Here is a 22,188-nt window from a genome sequence, read left to right on the forward strand (position 1 = left end):
GCTGGGACCTTAGTGGATGTGTAGTGGTCTGTTTGTCATACAGCGGGGTGTGTGAGTCTTGGCACCTCCTTCCTCCCCCCAGAACTACCGCTCTCAGAATATAAAGGGAACCACCCGCCACCCTGGCTTTGAAAGCCATTCCAGGCACATGAAATTCTCCTGGCTTGCTCACCTTAGACACGGCAACATGGGGGTCACTGCCAATTTCGCTAAGAGAAGAAAAACAGAGAAGAGATTCCCTCTGAGATCATTTGGAGAGCCTTTTGAACAGTCCCCTCCTTCCCCATGAGAGCTCAGCTCTCAGTTCCTTGGTTGTGCCTGCCCAGCTCTGACAGCTCACCATCACTTCTCCTTGGGGAATCAAGACAAGGCACAGGGCACACCAAACTGCTCGTGGCCCCCCTCCACCTACTCCGCTATTTATTATCTCGGTACCTTTCATTATTCTGAATCCTCTACCTCCTAACATCCTCATTTAACTATTTCTATTCCTATTCAATGACTCAACTGTCTGAAAGCAGCAGCAGAGGACCGATGCCAAGTCTAAATATGTGTGGCTGAGACGTCACAAATCACCCCAACAAAAAACCATCCAAGTGCTACCTAGCTGAGGAAAAGGAATATTTTTGGTGGCGATGTAGATTCAAGTGTACATCTGAGCCTGTCACTTACAGATGACCTCCCCTCACCTGAGCAACTTCGCTGCATGTCATCAGCACCACTCTCTCCCTGCAGTTGTCTCTGCTCCCCCCAGGACCACGGAGGGTTGGCTCAGATGGCTCTCCTTGATGACCTCTCAATGCCTTTCACACATGAATGTAAATAACTGCTGCTACATCTGTATTCTCCCCAGACCTTGAGATTCTAGAGAACAGGGACCACGATTGCTCTATCTTTTGATCTCTAATGTTCAGCAGAATTCCCTTGACTCTTCATGAGAGTGTGTCTGCAGAAAGGAGGGATGCTTCTCACATAGACAGCCACATCAGTGACCTGCTCTCTCTAAGTCTCAGGGAGACCCTGCCCTCCCCCAATTTGAACCTTGCCCTCCTTGCCTACCCTGGACCCAGTGAGCCCCAACCTCGCAGGGAGGCCTTGCAGTCTTACTGAAAGGTATGCTTCCTGGAGAAGACTCTAAGGACGAACTCCAACTCCTTGTTGGCCTCAGATGTGCAGGGCACAATGAGGTATGTTCCTGGGTCCAGCCACAGCTCTTGGCTCACTTCTTTCTCAGCATGAAATCTCTCTGGCCGACTCAAGGGAACATTTTTCCAGAAGAACTCAGGGGACAGTCGCCTCTGTTTGCCATAGAGCTGTGAGTGGAGGAAGAAGAAAACCAGTTACAATGATCACCTTGACTGTGACTGGACCTGGGGTCCTTGGCCCAAGATGAAGGTGACTCTGACTAGCCAAATTCAACACGCTCGGGTGGCAGATGGCAAGAAGGGGTGAAAACAGATGCCAGGGATGGGCATCCCAGTTGGAACTCTACCAGGGATGAATCAACACATGCCAACTTGAATGGCATTATATTAGAAACAGAGTTGTGTGCAAAATGATGTGGGCCTGTACTATCCATTTTGCAGTTGGGGGTGGGGGACGGTGGTGAGCTCAGCTAAGTAGGTCATCTGCCCAAAGCCATCAGTTAGTACGAATCCCAGTCTGAACTGCAGCCAAAGACAGCTGAGCTCTCGGGCCCATGTTCTTAACGCATGCTGCTTGCCACGTCTGCGGTGCAAGCTCTGGGTGATTTTGATTTATGGTAACCCGTACCACCGGTGGGTCACCAATCACCTCCTCACCTACATCGCGACAGCTACAGACAGACAGACAGACGACAGACAGACAGACAGGATACGGCGTGTTCTCAGGGAAGCGGCCTCAGAAAAGGGAGCCAGACTCCAACCAGAGCTCTGATGAAGACCCGGATTGGGCTGCCGGTTCTAACCTTGGCCCTGGCATATGGCACGAGCTTGATTTTCTCATTGAGACTTTCCTATTCCCTCTCTTTCTCCTCCTTCTCTCCTCTCCCTCTTTCTTTCCTCTGCTCCCCCTTTCTCCTCTCTCTCCTTACCTCCTGCTCCCTCTCCCCTTTGTGCTCTCTGGGCAGTGGAGCTGCACGTGGGGACCGTCCCTGCAGCAGTGTATACGCAGCTCTAACGAAGATACGAACCATCCACGTGCAAACATACTGGGCAGATTCCACTCAGGGATAGAGAACAAAATGCATCAGACAATAAAAAGCAGAGGCTCAGCCAGTTGGCCCTTGACCTTGCCTGCAAGGACCCCCCGAGTGAAATCATAGCAGCAGCACAATCCTCCTAGCTGCCCAGCTTTATTTATTTTTCCTGCTAGAATCAATTGCCTAGGTAACCCCTATCTATTTATTACTTTTCTCCTGTCGCTCTAATTTTTCACTGGCTATAGTTTTGACGTGGTTACATTTTTTAATGTCAGTTGACCCAAATTCTACTAGGAAGTAGGTGTGAGACAAATAACCACCTGTTCAATTAAGAGGCATCACAAGCCCTCCATAGCCCCATAAAAGTAGCAGGTTAGGGAGGCAGTTAGCGAACCAGCCAATGCCCAAAGCAAAATGGCTCCTTTATAAAATCTTTTAACCCAATTCTATCAAAACTGAGAAAATTAAGTTTTTCACTCCTGTTATTTCTGGGAAATAAAATAATAGCTGCCATCTTTCTGACACTGTGATGTGTTGTGTCTTCTGAACGAATCCCTCCAGGCTGCTTCTCTCCTCGCAGAGTGGCTACCACCCCCCTGCCTATATTCCTACCACCCCCCACCATGCCCCCTATCTCCAAGCCTTTGTCCCTCATCCCCAGGGAGATGGGGTGCAATTTCTCTTGATGCCCCATTTGTTAGTGGCCTCTCTTCATGGCCTCAGCACCCAGGCGAGATTGTGATTCATCACCTTTCCTATGCAGTGACAGTCTTCCATGTCCACCCTAGGTCTATCTGCAGAGATTGCACCCATTCTGAAATGTATGCACCAGACTGAGACCTCCCTATGGATGCATTAGGATTTCTTGGGGTCCTTGAGTGGAAAAGAAGGACGAGGAGGAGGAGGAGGAGGAAGAGGAGGAGGAGGAGTGGATGAGGAGGAGGAGGAGAAGAAGAAAAGAGGAAGGAAGGAAGGAAGGAAGGAAGGAAGGAAGGAAGGAAGGAAGGAAGGAAGGAAGCAAAGTCGATGGACTCTCAGGCCCCACAGGCAGTGAGCTTGCATTAACATCAGACCTTGCGGAACTCCTTCAGTAAAGACTGCTACAGCCAATCGCTTCTTGGCCTCTTGGCACACATCAAGTGAAGACTGCCAACCCAACCCTACAGGGCTTGGCCACGCAGGACATCACCTCAAACCAGGGCCTGCCGGTCAAGGGTAGAACTCACCCCCTGCATCTACAACACAAGAACAGAAAGATCTCGTTACACAGGGCCTCTGACTCTTTCACAGACCCCGACCCTAGTAGGAGGTTGATATAGCAGACTCCCCGGGAGGCCCTGGTCCCTTCCAAAATGCCTGCTACTCTACGCATTGTCATCCCTATTCAACATCTGAAATTCCGGAAAAGGGTGTGGGAAGTAACTATGGGCTTTCTGGAGGAGGCAAAGGAATCCAATGTTGAGGAAGTACCAGCTAATGTTTCTGACCCAAAGGTGAGTCCTCCTGCATGGTCATTCTAGTCAAGTTGGTATAAAGATGATGGTGCTCATTTGGCAGATGAGGGAGTTGACCCTCAAGTACAGAGAAGTACCTTGTTCTAGTTCACCTTTTCCAAGGGACAGAATTTTTGTCCAAACCCAGGCCTGTGGACAGAGATGGGTGGTGAAGCGGACAGGGAAGAGGAAGGGTAGAGAGCTGCTGAAGGGCCCTCCAGGCAGATCCCCAGGCCCTTCGAAGCCCACCTACCCTGAAGAGGTAGAAGCCAATGGCGAGGTGTGGTTTCTGGTTGCGGTGCCTACACCTGGGCTTCTGAAGCAGAGATATCAGCACACTGCATGGGTGCAGAGACCTCCTGACCGACTCGGGCTTCCAGACAGACAGCAGAAACTGTGGGTTCTTCCAAAATGTGTCTGGGACAGAAAGCCAAAAGTTGTCAGCCGGTCCCCGGCTCCCTCCTCATTTGGCCGTCTTAATCCAGCTCACCAATCCCTTCAGAGGGCACCTTCCACACCACAGCACCCACCTGATGGAGTGGGCGACTCCTCAATCTCAGCTCTGAGCACCACAGCCCTGCCCTGCCCCAGACCACATTCTCCACCTTGTTTCTACATGCTCCCTGAGACGCACTGGGGCCCATCATTTGCCACCAAGTGAAGGAGCCCCGGCATTTGCCGAGGAAGGGAGCAGCAACTGGATTAGCCAACAGCGCTCGAAATCCCAGGGGCATTGCATGTTAGTGTTGGCTTCAGCCTTGGGGGGGTACTTCTCTGGTGTGGGGAGGAAGCCACAGCTCAGGCCACGTTGGCCAGCTGGGAGCATAACCCATGGGTAATTGTTTCCAATGGAATCACCCCATCTCTCCTTTGTGGAGGACATGACAGAGCTCCCCAACCTCTCCATTTTGAGAATTCAAACGTGTTCATCTCTTGTAACTTAGAGATATTTCTTGTCTTCAGTTTCCCTACCAAGTACCAGCTAAGGCAGGCCTGATAAATATAATTAGTTTCTACATCTGGCCATGAAAGAGTAGTTTCTGCAACATAGCAATAGCCTTAACCTAACCACCCCAAACAAACAAATAAACAAGTGCTGTTATTCCTGACTCAAGCCAACCAAAAAAGATGTAGTCCACGCTTCCACTGTGCATACGGAGCCCTCGTGGCGCTGTGGATCAAGCATCGGGCTGCCCACCACAGGGTCAGCAATATAAGCCTACCCGTGGACCCAAGGGGAAGAGATCAGGCTGCCTGTTCCATAAATATTTAGTCTCAGAAAGCCAAGGTGTCCTTTGAACTGGTCCTGTGGTCTCTATGAGTCAAAGTCAACTCGATGGCAGTGGGTTCCATTCAGTTTGGGTTTTGTAAGAGGCATGCATGCCTACAGGCAGGGCTTCTGTTGGTCCAAAAGGATGCTTTGTGCCGAGTAGGAAGAGGTGCGCCTTGGGAAAGATGCACTTCCACAGGCTCACAGGCCCACTTGGTTCACTGCATCTTTGTACCCCTTAGAAAAGTGTCCCATCTACCCAGCGGACACAGTCTACTAAGCCAGAGCACTAGGCTTAGTGAGCAGAGCCCACTGACCCTCAGGCAGGTGCCAACCACACAGGTACGTGCAGTGGCTCAGCCCGAACCCCATCCCTGTTTGGCAAAGCTGTCCCAGTCGACCCCAGAGGTCCTGATGCCTGTGCACATGCTCACTTCGGGGTGACTTCAATCTGCCACCAGCCGTGCTCCCCTTGATCCATCTCCCCTCCTGCATGGTGCACATCCATCTCTGGCCAGCCTCCTGCCTCAACAGGCCGGGAGTCAGCTTACAGATGAACAGAAGCACAAAATGCATTTTAAAGTCCTGCAGTGTCATCCTGTGGGAAGGAAGAGACAAGAGACAAATGAGATGTCACCTAGTCACCAGGACTAAAGGGAGGTTGTGCAACCTGTAGGACCACACCAGCCCTCACCTGGGCCAAGACCCTCCCCCAGGATCTGGAGCAGAGCTGATCCAATCTGATCTTAGCGACACGGGAGTGGGGCCAGACTAGAGTGAGGGTCCCTCACTGGCGGGTCAGGACTCCTGGGAAATCCTATTCTCTGGGTGCAGATCGCTCCTTACAGAGGCTGCTTGAGGCCAATGCTCTGGTTTTGTGGTGCCCAGTGCTAACCGCTTGTCTAACAGAGGCCCTTGTCACCAGCCATTTTTAACTGTTCGGCGTGAATAGCACAGATCCATTTTTGATCATGAATAGAATATTTTGACACCTATTTGCTAACTTTTTGACTTGGGGCTTGCTATTTAACTTGTCTTGGGCTCATTTGTCTTAAGTAGAATAATAGTTTCAGCAGAGCTCTTGTATTCAGTGAAAGACTTTCAAAAGAGACGGCCATCGCAGTCCGAACTGGATGGGTAAAGAGTATGAGACCAGGCTGGGGGTGGGGAGTGGGCACAGGTTAAGGCAGCAAGGGTTGCAGTTCATGCCCACACACATGCAGTGGGTTATGTAAAGGGGCAAATATTGCAAGGAACCAGGACAGAGGAACAGGTAGATGGATCTCACGCCCCACACTAAGAGGCATTGTGGGCTCAGGATGGCTTCGTGTCTTTTCAGAAAATGGAATGAGTAGACATAGGAGTGCATAGGGGTAGTGTTACCGTGTTCTGCAGGATCACATGTCCAGGGGCGTATAGTTTGGCAAGAGTTTTTATTATATAGTCAACAAGAGACGACAGTGGAGACCAGAAAGAAGGAGTGGTCCACCTTCCGTTGACCTGCTCATGGACCAAGGGCTTGCGCCCACAAATTCCTTGGCCAGGGTCACTGCATCTATCACTAAGCTCTGGTGGCTTGTCTATGCTCTGGTGGCTTGTCTATGAGCCTGCTTGCCCTGCTGCACTGTGATCTCCTAAAGGATGGAGCTTGTATCTGATTGGCCTCTCTGAACCCATCGCCTGGCCTATAGAAGCACCCAATAAATGTCTGCTGGATTGAAGTTCAAATGCAGCCAGGTGAGAACCCAAGTCCCAAGTCAAGTACCAGAACTCTCCATCTTCGTCTTTCCTCAGCAGCAGAATCTTCTCTTTGGGACACAGCAGTTCCCACTTACTTGAGCTGAAAACCAAAAGGAGGTGTTTTCAGGGGGGATGAAAGGCTTATGGGTGACATGCTAGAAATTCTTTAGTAAATGCTTCATAGTGCCATCATTGATCAAGATTTGTATGCCGTTTTGCTGACAACAACACCTCAAGCTGCATATCGCGAGAGCAATGGCTCATATTCGCTGTGCGCCTCTACAAGCCAAGCATTGAGCTAAGCAAGCCATTGAGATGCTTGGCTTCATTTAAGGATCATCACAAGCATGAAAAGTAGGAGTTTTTGCATCCCATTTTAGAACTGAAGATACAGATTAAGCCCCATGTTTAAAGTGATTAAAAGGCAGAGCTGGTGTTTATACGTATGTTGGTATCGCTTGTTTTCCAGCCTCATCCTTTTGCACTTCTACTTCTGGCCATAAGAGAGCAAGACTGCCTTGTATCATCCTCCACCATGAGCGATGACAAATAGGTTCAATATAAGAGACAACTCTTTTCAGACACCGGACAAGGTGGTATAGGACCAGGAGTCTGAGAGGAGGGAACCCATGGCAGCTAGAATGTGCTGGGGAAAGTACTTGAGAGGAGGGGGGCTACCTGAAGAGAGAGCTCCACAAATTCGTGTTCCTTTGAGTTCTGCTAATCAAATGTGGACACACCCACACAGCACCTTCCTTAGAGAGAAGAATTACTTGGAATTTGTAAGCAGAAGTCATCCCAGAGCTCTCCTAGGGCTGGAGTCACATGAATCCCTGACAGAGTTAAGACACTGTATTAAATACATGACACTTCCCATAGAGATGCAGACAATCCAGCCCTTACTGTTGCAGCTAAATTCACTCTATGGGGGTGGGGGGCAGTAAGTTCTCTTTAGATTTGTGATAAAAATGTTTAAAATGTTCTAAATGCAAGGATTCAAAAGTTAAGCAATTTAACGACAGACCAGGATATGACTGGGGCTTCAACAATGTATGAACAATAGAAGTTGTGGGTGCTAGAGAGAAGAGCTATGAGGAAACTAGATGGTGCCTGGCTATCCAAAGGAATTGTGTCTAGGATCTTAAAGGCTTGTTTTCAAGCAAGCAGCCATCTAAGTGAGATGTCAACTAAGCCCACATGGAATTTATAAGGTCTGGCATCTAATAAAAAATGTCCAGATGTGTGAAGAAGCAGGAATATGTGTTTCATTGCTAGATTTTAAGAAAAAGACTGTAGAAATCAACATAAGAGATGAAGCCAGTAGCAGGTGAGGACATTCCAAGAGCTACAGTGAATCAGCTCCACATTCTCATGGCTCTGCAGGGACAGAGGAAGCGAGTGGGGCAACCACCGGAACATACAGAAAGAATTGTGTGCGGGTTAAAGAATTGAAAGCCACAACGTCTTAAATAAAAAAACACATCGGAGGGAGGTTAACAACAGATTAGGCACAGGGGCATAAGGGCATAAGACCCATTGTCTCTCTCAGTCCTCGCCACCCCTCTGACTCACAAAAAGTGGGAAGGATGCCAAAACGCAGATGGACAAGACAACATGATGGTCCATTTCTGCGGCACTTTGAAGTTCATCTTTTTCTGTGGATGCCATTTTCCCACTTAGATCCAGCCCCGCTGACAACTCGCATCTATGTACCGATCGATCACGAAGATAAAGCAGTACAAACTGTCAGGAGTCCATTTCAGCTTATTTTATTGAGCCTTAGTGTTTTCCTCTAGAAAACAGAAGTGATCGTGTGTGTGGACATGTGTGTATCCTCTGAGAGTCTAAGGTGTCATACAAGGTTAAGCATTACAAATCTTTATAATGAGATGGGTAGGACTCCCTGTCTGCTTGCAACCTCCAACCAGGAAGTAGCTGAAATAGACCATTCCTCTTTAAGGTTACCTTTCAAAACCCAAACCAACCTCCCTGTCTTCCAGTCGATTCTGACTCACAGGGCCCCTAAAGAGCAGGGTAGACCTGCTGCTGTGAGTTTCCGAGACTGTGATTTAACAGGGCTAGAAAGCCTCATGTTTCTTCCACAGAGCGGCTGGTGGTTTCAAAGTGCTATGTCACGGCAGCCCAGTGCGTAACCACGACATTACCAGGGCTCCTCTGATGCTGACTTTAGACGGAAATATATAACCTGAAGGTAAGCATCTAATCTGAAAACGCAAAGGTCAGTGACAATGACTAGAGTGTAGGGACTTTTGACTCAGTGATTCCAAAAGAGTTCCGAACTATGTCGGGAAGCACTGGACACAACACCAGTGACCCTACTCTGGGTCCTATTCTAGGATATGAACCAATTCATTCTATCTAAGCATCGTTTCTTCATCACTAAAAGGAAGATAGACGTGGCCTGCCTTGTAAAAGCCTTGTCTGGAGGAATAAAAGAGATAATAGCAATACAAAAGGGTTAGCATCGTGCTGACAAGCCTCCCCTACATCCTGATTTTAAGTGTTTTAAGGAACGAAAAAGCAGTTTAGAGACGATAAAGCATTCGAGAAATGCGAGAGGGGACTCTCACACTCTGACACTGTCCCTGTCCCCGCGTGACAGCACGGGATGAACAGGTGTAATTTATCTTCCGACGGCAGCCTTCACCTACTTCTGTCTCCCTCCTCCCAGCCAGTCCCCCAAGTTCACCTGTCACTCCAGTCTCCCTTCCATTCCACCTTCCCCCAGGGGTTCCGCAGCTTGACTAAATATTCAGGTCCGTGTCGGCAGGTCACCTGCACAAAATGAGGAGCAGTTTAGGTGGCTAGATAAGTGCCGGCTTCACGTATTCCAGCTGTTTGAGGGGGATGCATACCTGCAGGGGAGACCTTGAAATGGAAGCTTAAAGATCAAAGAATAATTGGTGAGGGAGAAAGTGGCTCTCTTACTTACTGGCCGTGATACCCAGGTCTGGTTAACATCTTGATTCTTCAGTTTGCTGATCAAGACAATGAGGCGAATAGTCATACTTATTCATCAGACTTTTAAATTTATTTTATTGTTTTAATCATTTTATTGGGGGCTTGTAGAACTCTTATCACAATCCATCCATCCATCCATTGTGTCAAGCACATTTGGACATTTGTTGCGATCATCGTTCTCAAAACACTTTCTTTCTATTTGAGCCCTTGGTATCAGCTTCTCATTTCCCCCACTACCTCTCCCACCCTTTCTCCCCCACCTTCCCCTGCCCCTCCTGGTATTGCTTTTCTCAATATTACTTCGAAAGGGATCATCTGTCCTGGATTCCCTGTGTTTCCAGTTCTTATCTGTATCCATGTGCATCTGGTCTAGCAGGATTTTAAAGGTAGAATTGGGGTTATGATAGTGGTGAGGGGGAGCATTAAAGAAATAGAGGAAAGTTGTATGTTTCGTTGGTGCTAGACTGCACCCTGACAGGCTCATCTCTTCCTAGTGACTCTTCTTTAAGGGGATGTCCAGTTATCTACAGATGGGCTTTGCGTCTCCACTCCACACTCCCCCTCATTCACATTGATATATTCACCAGACATTTTTTTCCTCTATGGTTTCTTTTTTTTTAAACGTTTTATTAGGGGATCATACAACTCTTAACACAATCCATACATACATTAATTGTGTAAAGCACCCTTGTATTCACCAGACTTATAAACATTAAAGTGAGTTGATATTTGGAAAGTATTTGGAACAGTGTTCCATCTCTAGTAAATGCTATATAAATTGTGTTAAATCAGTATGAACATAAATAAAAAGTTCTGGGTAAACAAATATGCTTGCTGAAGATCTAAGCAAGGGTTGAGCTCAAGACACTAAAAGAGAATTTAAAGGGAATTGGAGGCATTTTGTAGAGTCAGGTGCTCTAGAGGAAGTTCTTTGAAACTAAACCTTCAGATTTCTTATCTCTACCTTTGCTCATGCTGTTCTCTTATAAAAAATGTTCTTATTCCCTTGTACAAATCGTACCATCTTTCAGGAGCCAGCCATCAAGTGTCCGCCGTCTTTCAAATATCAGCTCTCCTGCAAAGCCTTCCTGGATCCCTCAACAGGGCGAGGTCGGCATCCTCTCTGCTACCTGCACGTCCACAAGCCTCTGGAGACGCTTTCCCTTCTGTTTCTACTTGGCTTCCTTGTCATTTTCTAACGTACTGCATCTCCGTGCTCTGTGTGAGCAGGTATCCTACCTTCCTCACACTCTCTTCAATGCCTACTAGAGCTTAAAAGGTGTCTAATAATCAGAGGATTCTGAGATACTGTTGGAAAGGAGCAGGTGGTAAATAAACAAGAATTTGAGGGGGAGGAATCGTTCTATGACTGGTCATTGGTAGGTCAGGAAAGGAAAATGAGGCACAGATGGCTAATTAGCTGAAGATTGAGTGATTCCCAGGGGAAGGAAGTTGGGAGAGTACCCGCTTTCTAACTCCAGAAAATAGGGACAGTGGCATGGGGATCCCATCATCTACATTGGCAGGCGCTGGTGAGTTCATCAAGACATCATCAAGATGGAAAATGATGATGGCAACATAGGTACACATGGGCTTGATACAACTGATGTACAGTTTGTTATCAGAGCTGTAAGAGCCCCCAATAAAATGATTTTAAAAGAAAAGAAATGTATTCTACCAGATACAAAACAAACAAACAAACAACCTCCTCCCCCCACCCCCCAAAAAGAGAGATAACTATCTACCCAGATAAGCCAAGGTCTTGGTGGGACACTCAGGGAGAGAAGAAAGGCTCAGAGGAATCAAGTTCAACCCACCTTTCTGATGCCAGTGAGTGTGTAGGCATGCCCATCCACCAGCCCATTCTCCAGCACCCTCTCCCTCTGTAAAGACAAAGGAGAGATGTTTGGTGTGACTCTCCCTGGAGAATCTGTGGGAGAGCTGTTTGGAGGGAGCAAGGGTTCGTGGAGATTGAGAGTGAGCATGAGAGTGAGTGTGAGAGTGAGCATGAGTGAGAGCCAGCATGAGTGTGAGCGTGAGTGAGAGTGAGTGTGAGAGCGAGCGGGAGCATGAGAGTGAGCATGAGTGAGTATGTGAGAGTAAGTGTGAGTGTGAGCATGAGAGTGATTGTGAGTGTGAGAGTGAGCGTGAGGGTGAGCACGAAAGAGTGAGCATGAGCATGAGTGTGAACATGAGTGAGCATGAGAGTGAGCGTGAGCATGAGGGTGAGCATGAGAGAGTGAGCATGAGCATGAGTGTGAACATGAGTGAGCGTGAGAGTGAGCGTGAGCATGAGTGTGAACATGAGTGAGCATGAGAGTGAGTGTGAACATGAGTGAGCGTGAGAGTGAGCGTGAGCATGAGAGTGAGCATGAGAGAGTGAGCATGAGCATGAGTGTGAACATGAGTGAGCGTGAGAGTGAGCGTGAGCATGAGTGTGAACATGAGTGAGCATGAGAGTGAGTGTGAACATGAGTGTGAACATGAGTGAGCGTGAGAGTGAGCGTGAGCATGAGAGTGAGCATGTGAGAGTGAGCGTGAGTGTGGAGAAGGAACTTGATGTGTGTGTTCCCTTGCCGTCCTTAAAGCTCTGTGGTTTCAGTTGAGTTGAGAGTCTCAGTGATGCCGTGTGCGACACTGGCTGCAGTGTGCACTCCCCTTTTACAGAGGATAAGTTCCAGTTCAGAAGTGCTACATCATTGTGTGAGGCCACTCAAGGGGGCCATAGTAGGGGTGGGGATGGGCCCAGCGCTCCCCACTCTGGACTCCGGGTCGCTACTAAAGGACACAGGTAAGCTGTCTCACAAGTGGTTGACACTGAACTACCGTTAGTGTCTTGTCTACGTTCCCATCTTCCTTCGCTTGTGGCCTTGCCTACTATGAGGGTTCCATGCGGGTCCATGGGCCCCCACAGCGGAGAGGTCGTCGGTGTAGAGGAGGGGAGCAGGACGGGAGGACATTCTCCCAGTTCCCAGCCCAGCCTCACCCCTGAGACGGTCTGGCAGCCAATGAGGGTCCTGCTATAAGAGGCTAGAGTTAGGATGGTCCACAGGTTTGCAGGAGCTTCTGTCAGGTTGATGGTCATTGTCACTCCCCCAGTGAAGTCCACAAGGGCTTCTGACACCTGTCCAGACTGCAAGTCTTCATAGGAGCCGCAGAGCCTGCCCAGGGAAGGAGTACCCATGAACAGCGAAGGGAAAGTACTTTATACAAAAGCCCACAGACGTCCCAATGAGCCTCAGGAATCTCCTCTGCTGTTCATCTCTGAGCGCCTGTCTGCAATGCTTTCCTTCTCCCTCCCTGTGCCCCCCAGGGGGGGGGGGTAAAGAAGGAAATACATATTCAATGTCCCTACTCCTCATAAACCATCCCACCCTTTAGAGAAAGACACAATTCCTGACTGTTGACATAGAGACAGACCCTAGGCGTATCACGTCTCTGTTCACTGAAATGTGCCCCGGGATGGGGCTTCATCGACTTTACCCACTTCCTTTCTTATCTCCCAACATTGACAAGAGAGAGAGAGGGAGGAAAGAGGGGGGGGGCTAGTTCTGGTTGTCTTACTTGGCATAGGCCTTTTCCAAAAGAGCACCCCAGAACAGGTTCTTGCAGGTAGAGGAGACAAAGACCAGCTGGCCAGCCTCATTCACAGGCAGACGGTCATCTATCACGACAGGAACCCAGTTCCCAAAGTGCCAAAACTAGAAGGAGAGAGTGCCTCTCATGAGTCAGGATACCATGGACACTGCTCAGCCCAGTGGGGAAAGGCCTAGCTCCTTTAAGAACCCTCTTCCCAATGCCCCTTGCAGGCAGAGACAGCAGGAGGACACATACCCAGAACCGGAAGATGCCAGCATAGTTCTCAGTGAAACTCTGATTCAGGGGAACGACTCGGCTCAGGATGTCCTGGTGCAAGGTTAGAGCTTGCAACGCAGCCAGGAACCAGCAGTCTCCTACGCCAGACAGCACACATTTTAGTCTACAAGTTTCTGCAGGGACCTACTGAGGCCTTGTTGCAGGCTAGAAATGCTTGGGGCCCCATAGACACCCTCTCTGAGTGTGTAGGATAGCTAGGAGAAGAGGAACATATACACACTGGGGAGAAAGATGCTGAGGAAGTGGATGTTGGGAAATATTGATGAAATGCACGCAACACTAACAGAGCCGTGTTCTTTGACTAACGTCTACTTTCCTGAATACTCTAACCTTGGGGAGTTGGACCAAAGCACGGCCAAGCTTTGCAAGATTCTGCGTCTGTGACATATTTATGTTCTAGACTCCATTGTGCTAGGTGTGAAATTGGTATCACTGTACTCATGCCTTCCCTGGTGGTCATGGATCATTTGCACATATTCCTAAAAGAACAGCTGGTTGAGGGTAAACCTGTTTGGACTCTGTGCTGAAAAACCTACAGACGGGTGTTCCAAGAAGGACCTCTTTGTGGAAACGAGAAGGAAACATTTTCCTAAAGCAACAATTTAAACATATGCGCTGGCGACAAGGGTTCCCTGGGTCTGAGCCAAGGAACGGCATCCCCATTAATTCTCAGAGCACTAGCTTTGATAACGATCCCACCAACAGACAGAGGACATCAACCCGCCCCATCTTCGCCTCTGGGTTTTCCAGACTGTCCTTCTCGGTGCTCCATCTTGCCTTGGCCAGGAAAGGCTTGCAGGCAGCCAGGGTTGGGTCTCCGAGGGCTGTGTGCACTTACCTACCACGCCCTGGCACAGATCCAATCTTTTGGTGTTTTCAGAAAAGAACCGGGGGTTTCTGTGCAGCTCCTGTGTGAATAGACAAGATTGTCCTTCTGACCCAGAGCAAGGAAGTTCAGGAGCTACAACCACCAACCACGGTTCCATGACTGTGACTTTTGGGAGACATCTGGATGGATTCAAGCCACCAACCTCACAGTTGGTAGGGGAGCATTTAACCAGTTGAGCCACCAGGGACTCCCCCCGGAGCCGCAGTGACCATACTTTCCGATCCCTGAAAACTTGTTTCAGATGTGGTATTTTATGTTGGTTGGTTGTCATTAGTTGCCATCAAGTCGATTCTAACTCATGGCAACCAGGTGGGTGTGGAGTCAAATTGCTCCGTAAGGTTGTCAAGGTGTCACTTTTCATAAACCTCACTCCAGATCTGCCTTCCAGGTCCGCTAACAGTTCAAAGCATCATCCTTTCAGCAAGTAATTGAGTACTTAACGATTTTCACCCTCCAGGGACGCTGTCTCTATATCCTTAGCTAGAGCTATAGACATATAGTTATCACCACAAAACCAACCTCACTGCCATCGAGTCGACTCAGAGTGACCCTACAGGAGAAGGTAGAACTGCCCCTGTAAGGTTCTGAGACTGCAATTGTTGTGGAGAAGTAGAAAGCCCTGTCTTTCTCCCTCGCTGCAGCTGTTGGCTTCAAACCGCTGACCTTGCAGTTAGCAGCCCAACATGGACCCATCACGCCATAAGATGTGGACTATCTGTGAAATCAGGGCTGCCCCAGCAAATCTGGGGTGCAGATGCCTCTCACTGTATACAACGTAGTTCTCTGGTGTACAGCTCCTGGAAGTCAGAGGCTGGGCAACACTGAGAGAAAGCACTTGTACTGGGGGGGTGGGAAGCCTTTTCTTTGGGTTTCCATTAAAATAATGGAAGTTCTTCTTTTATGACAGCGGTTCTCATCCAGTGGGTCGCTACCCCTTTGGGAGTCGAATGACCCTTTCACAAGGGCCGCCCAATTCATAATGTCAGTGATGAAGTAGCAATGAAAATAATGTTATGGTTGGGGCGGGGGCGTCACCACCTCATGAGGAACTGCATTAAAGGGTCTCGGCCTTCTGAAGGTGGAGAACCCCTGTTCTAGAGAATGGAGCTATGGGAGCTCACTCGGTTCCCTTCTTGTGGGGAATCCATGTGAGAGAACACGGCCTGGTGCCAGAAAGCTCTGATTCTTCTGAAGGAGGGTCTAGCCAGACCCATGTGTGCCTTGCACAGAAGCCCCCTTCCCAGCCAGCCTTACCGGAGGTCTCTTCCAATGCAGGCGAGCCGGCAGCTTCTGCAGCAGGGGCCCTTGGCCTATGGAGCTCAGGGTGGCTGGAAAGCTGTTGTCTTCAAAGAGGCAGTGATTCCTACGGCAGTTTTCCAGTAAGACTTCATAGTCCTCTTTTGGCAACTGAGCAGAGCTTCCCACCACGTTCTTCCTGGCCAGCTGCCACTTCCCTCGGAAAGATGACCACAGAGACATGTTGGCAGGTGGATATGGTCTCCACGGGTCTCCCTAGATTGGGTTTGCTGTTCCTGAAACCGAAAGCAGAGGGTCAGTTGACTCACATCTCTGTTCTTTGCCATTTCCACAGCCGGGGAAGAAGGGCGTGGAGAAGGGGTAAGAAAGAGAAAGGACCCTATGAAAAAACAGTGGGCTCAAATCCGATCCCAGAGACTGGAGGTCCATGCGCATATGCTCAATGGCTTGGGGTCTAGGTGGAGGATCTAGGCCCCACCGTAAAGGTCTGTGGAAATGATGTAGACTCTCCCGCCTTACGCCTCAGTCCAGGGCCCTTGACTACATTAAGATCACAGGGCTACTTTTGCTCAGCAGAAGATATAAGAAGGGAGAAGCAGGAAGCAAAAGCTCCCCCAGTGAGTAGAGGGGCCATACACTTGACGAGGCGGGAAGGAGCGATGGCGTCCCCTCCCTAGCCTCCCACCAAAGGTTTCCCTCACTCTGCCTCTCATCCGTATATGTTCCTCTTGCTCAAAAATCACCCTCCTTCTTTGTAAAATCATGACTCTCTTTTCGTTGTTGTTGAAACAAGTTTCTTAGCTCTTCATCCCCATATCAGACCATTCAATCACTCAGTCACATCAGGAAGAGTTCTGCAATCATCACCACGATCAATTTTAGAACAGGTTCTTCTTCCTTGTACTCACTGTGATTCATGTGATTCTTGTGTTTTATTTTTTATTTTTTTGATTCTTGTGTTTTAATTGTGGCAAAAGTACGCACAACAAACGTTCTCTGATTCAGCAACTTCTGCGTGTGTCATTCAGTGCCATTGATGGTACTCTGTGTTGCACAACATTATTGAGATCATCTTCCGTATCATTGCACCATTCACCTAAACTCAGTGGCCTCTAAGCAAACGCTCTTCCTCTTTCATCCATGGTAATTGTAGTTCAAGTCTGGTTTCTTTCTTTCTTTCCTTTTTTAGTCGTTTCTTGATATATCCACATATCCTACCTACACTTCCGTAGTTAAATCACTTTCTAAAAATATACACAAACATGTATATACTTATGGTGGGTTTTTTTTGGTTTGTTTCCTTTTTAGTCATTTTCTTGATATAGTATTCATATATCACATACTTCCCTGGTTAAACCATTTTAAAATGAGTGATAAATACATCAATCAATTCTAGTGGCCCCTCCCACATTCACTGTTTGCTCCCCAAATCCCCTCAATCTCTCTACTCCCCACTACCCCAATTCACTTATAAACCATTGCATTCATCATTATTTCCATGTTCCTATCCCTTCTGGGCAGAGAAACAATAAAAACAAAATAGAATGGCAAGAATAAATAATAGTAATATAAAGATGAAAATAAAGATTAAAAAAGAAAAACCACCAACAATATTTTAAACTGATGGGGAAAAATTTTTGTCATGGAACAAGCAAGAAATACTTGAGACTAGAATAAATTCATGTTGGGTCAAGAGGGAGGTCAATTCATTAGGCCTCAACTCAAGTACTCCCTCAATGCAAGAATACTTTGTTCTATAAAACTGGCATTCCGTGATGCTCACCTTCCCGACACAATCCCTGAAGACAAAGCTGGGGCATAAGCAAATGTGGTAAAGAAAGCTGATGGTGCCTGGCTATCAAAAGATATAGCATCTGTGGTCTTAAAGGCTGGAAGGAAAGCAAGCGGCCATCTAGGTCAGAAGCAACAAAGCCCACATGGAACAAGCACACCAGCCTGTGTGACCACAAGGTGTTGAAGGGATCAGGTATCAGGCATCATCCAAACAAAAAATCATATCATTATAAATGAGGGGGATTGCGGGGTGCAGACTCAAAGCCCATCTCTAGGCAATTGGACATCCCCTTACGGAAGGGTCGCAGGGAAGAGATGAGCCAGTCAGGGTACAGTGCAGCAATGATGAAACATACAACTTTCCTCTAGTTCCTAAATGCTTCCTCCCCACCAACTATCACGATCCCAATTCTACTTTATAAATCTGGCTAGACCAGAGGATGTACACCGGTACAGATAGGAACTGGAAACACAGGTAACCCAGGCCAGATGATCCCTTCAGGACCAGTGGTGAGAGTGGCGATACCTGGAAAAGGTGGGGGAGAAAGGGGAAACTGCTTACAAGGATCTACATGTGACCTCTTCTCTGGGGGATGGACAACAGAAAAGTGGGTGAAGGGAGACGTTGGACAAAATAATAATCTATAAATTATCAAGGATTCATGGGGGAAGGGGTAGCAGGGAGGAAGGAGGCAAAATGAGGAGCTGATGCCAAGGGCTTAAGTGAAGAGCAAATATTTTGAGAATGATGAGGGTAATGAATATACAAATGTGCTTTAAACAATTGATGTATGTATGGATTGTGATAAGAGTTGTATGTCCCCTGATTTTTTTAAAAAGAGGGAAGTCAACTGAAAAAGTATGGATGATGCCATGTTTGACCCTGCAACATCAAATTTACAGTCATCTTTGTCTGATAGTCAAGCAGTCCAAGGCTCTGGCCTGCGGCTTAGAGGGGTTCTCTGCCAGAGGCTTCATCCGACTAGAGACGCTGCAGACTTAAATAGCATTTTTATTTTAATCATTTTATTGGGGGTTCATACAACTCTTATCACAATCCATACATGCATCCATTTTGTCAAGCACATTTGTACATTTGTTGCCATTATCATTTTCAAAACATTTTCTTTCTACTTGAGCCCTTGGTATCAGCTTCTAATTTTCTTCTCCCTCCCCCTCCCTCACAAACCCTTGATAATTTATAAATTATTATTATTTTTTCATGTCTCCCTTCACCCACTGTTCTATTGTCTGTTCCCCAGGGAGGGGGTTACAAGTAGATACTTATGATCAGTTCTCCCTTTCATCCCTACCTTCCCCTTACCCTGCTGGTATCTGTACTCTCATTATTGTTCCTGAAGTTTTTGTCTGTCTTGAATTCCCTGTGTTTTCAGTTCCTATCTGTGCCAGTGTACATCCTCTGGTCTGGCCGGATTTATAAGGTAGAGTTGAGGTCATGATAGTGGGAGGAGAAAGCATTAAAGAACCAGCAGAAACTTGTATGTTTCGTCGGTGCTATACTGCACCCTGACTGGCTCATCTTCTCCCCATGATCCTTCTGTAAGGGATGTCCAGTTGCCTACAGATGGGCTTTGGGTCTGGAGACCACACTCCCCTTCATTCAGAATGATAAATCACCTTTCAAAAGAGTTTTATACACATTATCACAATCAGTTCAAATGCTCCCTCCTTCCTCCCACATCCACTGTTTACTTCCAAAGTCCCCTCACCCTCCCCATATCCCCATCCAGACCCCAATAAACCACTGCATCAGTTATTGTCTCTATGCATCCACTTCTTCTGTGCTTCATAAACTGGGAAACCTAACAGAAGCAATAAAAAACAAAAAGTAATCTAAACAGAATGAAGAAAATAATAATATAAAAATAAAGAATAAGAAAGCAAAGACCACCAACAATTTTTTTAAAGCCAAAGAATAAATTTCTGTCATGGAACAAGTGGGAAATATTTAAACCTAGAGTTGGGTCAAGAGAGAGGTCAACTAATCAAGCGTCATATTATACCATGGTTCGATCCACCATAATCAAGTTTACAATAATCTGTCTGATAGTGAAGCTGTTGGACTCCCTGTCCTGTGGCCAGAGGGACTCTGCCAGAGGCTTCATCTGACTAGATACTCTGCAGATGGATTTTTGGCTCCCTCTCCTCCTTAGCTTTCTACAAATTGGTGTCACAATTTAAGCCCTGATACTGTTCCTTCACTGTCATCAAATAATAGCACTTACTCTGTGTCATTACAACTTCTTGAAAAAAGAAACAAGAGGCATAAAAATCAGAAAACAAAGGAGGGAAGGTGGGTGTGGGGGGAAATGAGCTGATACCAAGGTTTCAAGTACAAAGAAAATGTTTTGAAAATGATGATGACAACATATGTACAAATGTGCTTGACACAATGGATGGATGTATGGATTGTGATAAGAGCTGTAAAAGCCCTCAATAAAATGAGTTTTTTAATCAGAAAACTAGAAATCAATGGCTTTTATTTACAGAATATTTTATTTCACACATAGAATATCCAAGATCTCAAAAACAAAATCAACTAATATCCATGTTCAAGAGTCTCAGTGACTATAAGGTAAGTGCACTCTACAAAATTGCAATGATATTTTTATACCATAGCAAAACTACTGTATAAAAACTAGACAATTTTCTTATTTTTAAAATATCTATGCATAACAGTAAGTGGGGTTAATGCTCTGGGTTAGCTGATGCCATTCATCAAGATGAGGGAGTCTGAAGTTTTGTGAGCCAAAGTATCTTTTAGGTATCATCCTCATCCAAGAAGACACATGTAATAATAAGGGAAGGTGGGCAGACCCTGGGTCAAACTTACTTTCGTAAGTTTATTCAAAAGCACTTTAGAATAAATCTTGCAAAAGAAGAGCAAGACCTAAATGGAGAAAATGGTAAAACTTATTGGTGGTTAAAAAAAAAAGGTACCTCTTTATGTAGCTTATCTCTACCGATTTATCTATCAACAAGGTGGCCTGTTGTCATGGCCACACTGAGGGGCCACTCGCCATGATGCCAGCTGTGTTCAAACCAAGCCGTCCCCATGCAAGAGAAAGAGGAGGCTCTCTGCTCCGGTCAACACTGACCGCCACAAAGACCCCCTGGAGCGTGTCCACTGTGTGCTAGGGGGTCTCCTCTGGAGTCCAAATCAACTCCAGGGCAATGGGAAGTCTATCAACACAAACCACCCAAAAAGACAAAGTAAAATATATTTTAATTAAAATGCATTCTATGAAACTTGTTAGGCTGGCTCTAAAATTCATAAAGTATACTAATGATCAAGGAAAATAACGTATATACCTACCTGCATATATAAGGAGGCTCAAAACGTTCATGAAAAAAGGAAAGATTCCCCCCATAAGAATTTATTTCAGAGGACGGCATTGAATCTTCAGCTCCAGGAGAGGGACATGTCTGATCGGAGCACACGGGATCAGATGAAGGGGGAGGAGGAGAGAGTGGAGCACATCCTGGCCCACCAGGCCTTGAGGATGATGTTCCTGATTAGAGCAGCTAGTCCACAAAGAGGACCACATGGCCAGCCCCACTATGAGACATGATGCCCCTCACTGACCCATAACCCTACAGGGGACAACACTGGAGACACAGTGTGGAAATTGCACCCAATCTGATCCCGCCACACCAAGACAAAACACTAAGGGGGTGCAACAGAACAGCAAGGGAATGGAGTGGCGAGGTCCTCAGGGAATGCTGAAGGTGGACTTTGGGGCCAGGGTATGGTGCGCCAACAGACTAGACTGGAAAACACTCCTAAAGGCCAACAAAGGATCCTTGAACTAATTACAAGTTTTCTTTCTTGTTGTGTTTTGTTTTGTCATTCGTTTGTTGTCATTTTGTTGTAGATTGTTGCTTGGCTTTGCTCTGTCTTGTTTTTGTGCGTGTTATTATCTCCACAGGTCTGTCTAAATAATATAGGCTGGATGAACAATCTGGAGGAGAAAACAATGAGACTGACAGTTCCAGGGGGACATGGGAGAAGGGGAGGGGAGGAAGGAAGTGGTGTTAACAAACCCAGGGACAAGGGAACAAAAAGTAATCTAAATTGGTGGTGAGGAGGGTGTGGGAGGCATGGTTGGGCATGATCAAGGGTAATGTAATCAAGAATTACTGAAACCCTGGTGGGTACTGAGCATGATAGTGGAACCAGAGGAAAGTCAAGGGAAATAGAGGAAAAAGCTGGGAGGTAAAGGGCACTTATAGAGGTCTATATAAAGACATCTACATATGCAAATATATTTACGTATGAGGATAGGGAAATAGATCTGTGTGCATATACTTAAAGGTTTAGTATTAAGGTAGCATAAGGACATTGGGCCTCAACTCAAGTACTCCCTCAATGCAAGAATATTTTCTTCTATTAAATTGGCATTCCAAGACGCTCACCTTTCTGACACAACCGTTGAAGAAAAGGCAAGTGAATAGGCAAATATGGTGAAGAAAGCTGTTGGTGCCCGACTATCAAAAGATATAGTGTCAGGGGTCTTAAAGGCTTGAAGGTAAACAAACTACCATCTAGCTCAGAAGCAACAAAGCCCACATGGAAGAAATATACCAGCCTGTGCGAGCATGAGGTGTCAAAGAGATCAGGTATCATCAGAACAAAAAATCTTACCATAGTGAATGAGGGGGGAGTGCAAAGTGGAGACCCAAA

General features: G+C 46.9%; 1 protein-coding gene across 2 annotated transcripts in view; it reads right to left on the minus strand.

Annotated features, from left to right (window-relative positions):
• Positions 1-15,911, minus strand: part of CAPN14 (calpain 14) — a 31,042-nt gene extending 15,131 nt beyond the window's left edge. Inside the window, exons 1-13 of one of the 2 annotated variants that reach the window (XM_075535930.1) lie at positions 15,687-15,911; positions 14,382-14,451; positions 13,502-13,620; positions 13,232-13,368; positions 12,654-12,828; positions 11,485-11,550; positions 9,396-9,481; positions 6,711-6,785; positions 5,380-5,543; positions 3,925-4,092; positions 2,933-2,937; positions 1,108-1,313; positions 173-209 (exon numbers count right to left, since the gene is read on the minus strand). In XM_075535930.1, the coding sequence (XP_075392045.1) occupies positions 173-209; positions 1,108-1,313; positions 2,933-2,937; positions 3,925-4,092; positions 5,380-5,543; positions 6,711-6,785; positions 9,396-9,481; positions 11,485-11,550; positions 12,654-12,828; positions 13,232-13,368; positions 13,502-13,620; positions 14,382-14,451; positions 15,687-15,911 (1,533 nt within the window). Of the gene's footprint in view, positions 1-172; positions 210-1,107; positions 1,314-2,932; positions 2,938-3,924; positions 4,093-5,379; positions 5,544-6,710; positions 6,786-9,395; positions 9,482-11,484; positions 11,551-12,653; positions 12,829-13,231; positions 13,369-13,501; positions 13,621-14,381; positions 14,452-15,686 lie in introns of those variants that run through there. The other variant, XM_075535931.1, reaches the window with a different exon arrangement.
• Between the last annotated feature and the right edge of the window lie 6,277 nt (positions 15,912-22,188).

This window comes from Tenrec ecaudatus, chromosome 17 (assembly GCF_050624435.1).
Source record: "Tenrec ecaudatus isolate mTenEca1 chromosome 17, mTenEca1.hap1, whole genome shotgun sequence".
NCBI lineage: Eukaryota > Metazoa > Chordata > Mammalia > Afrosoricida > Tenrecidae > Tenrec > Tenrec ecaudatus.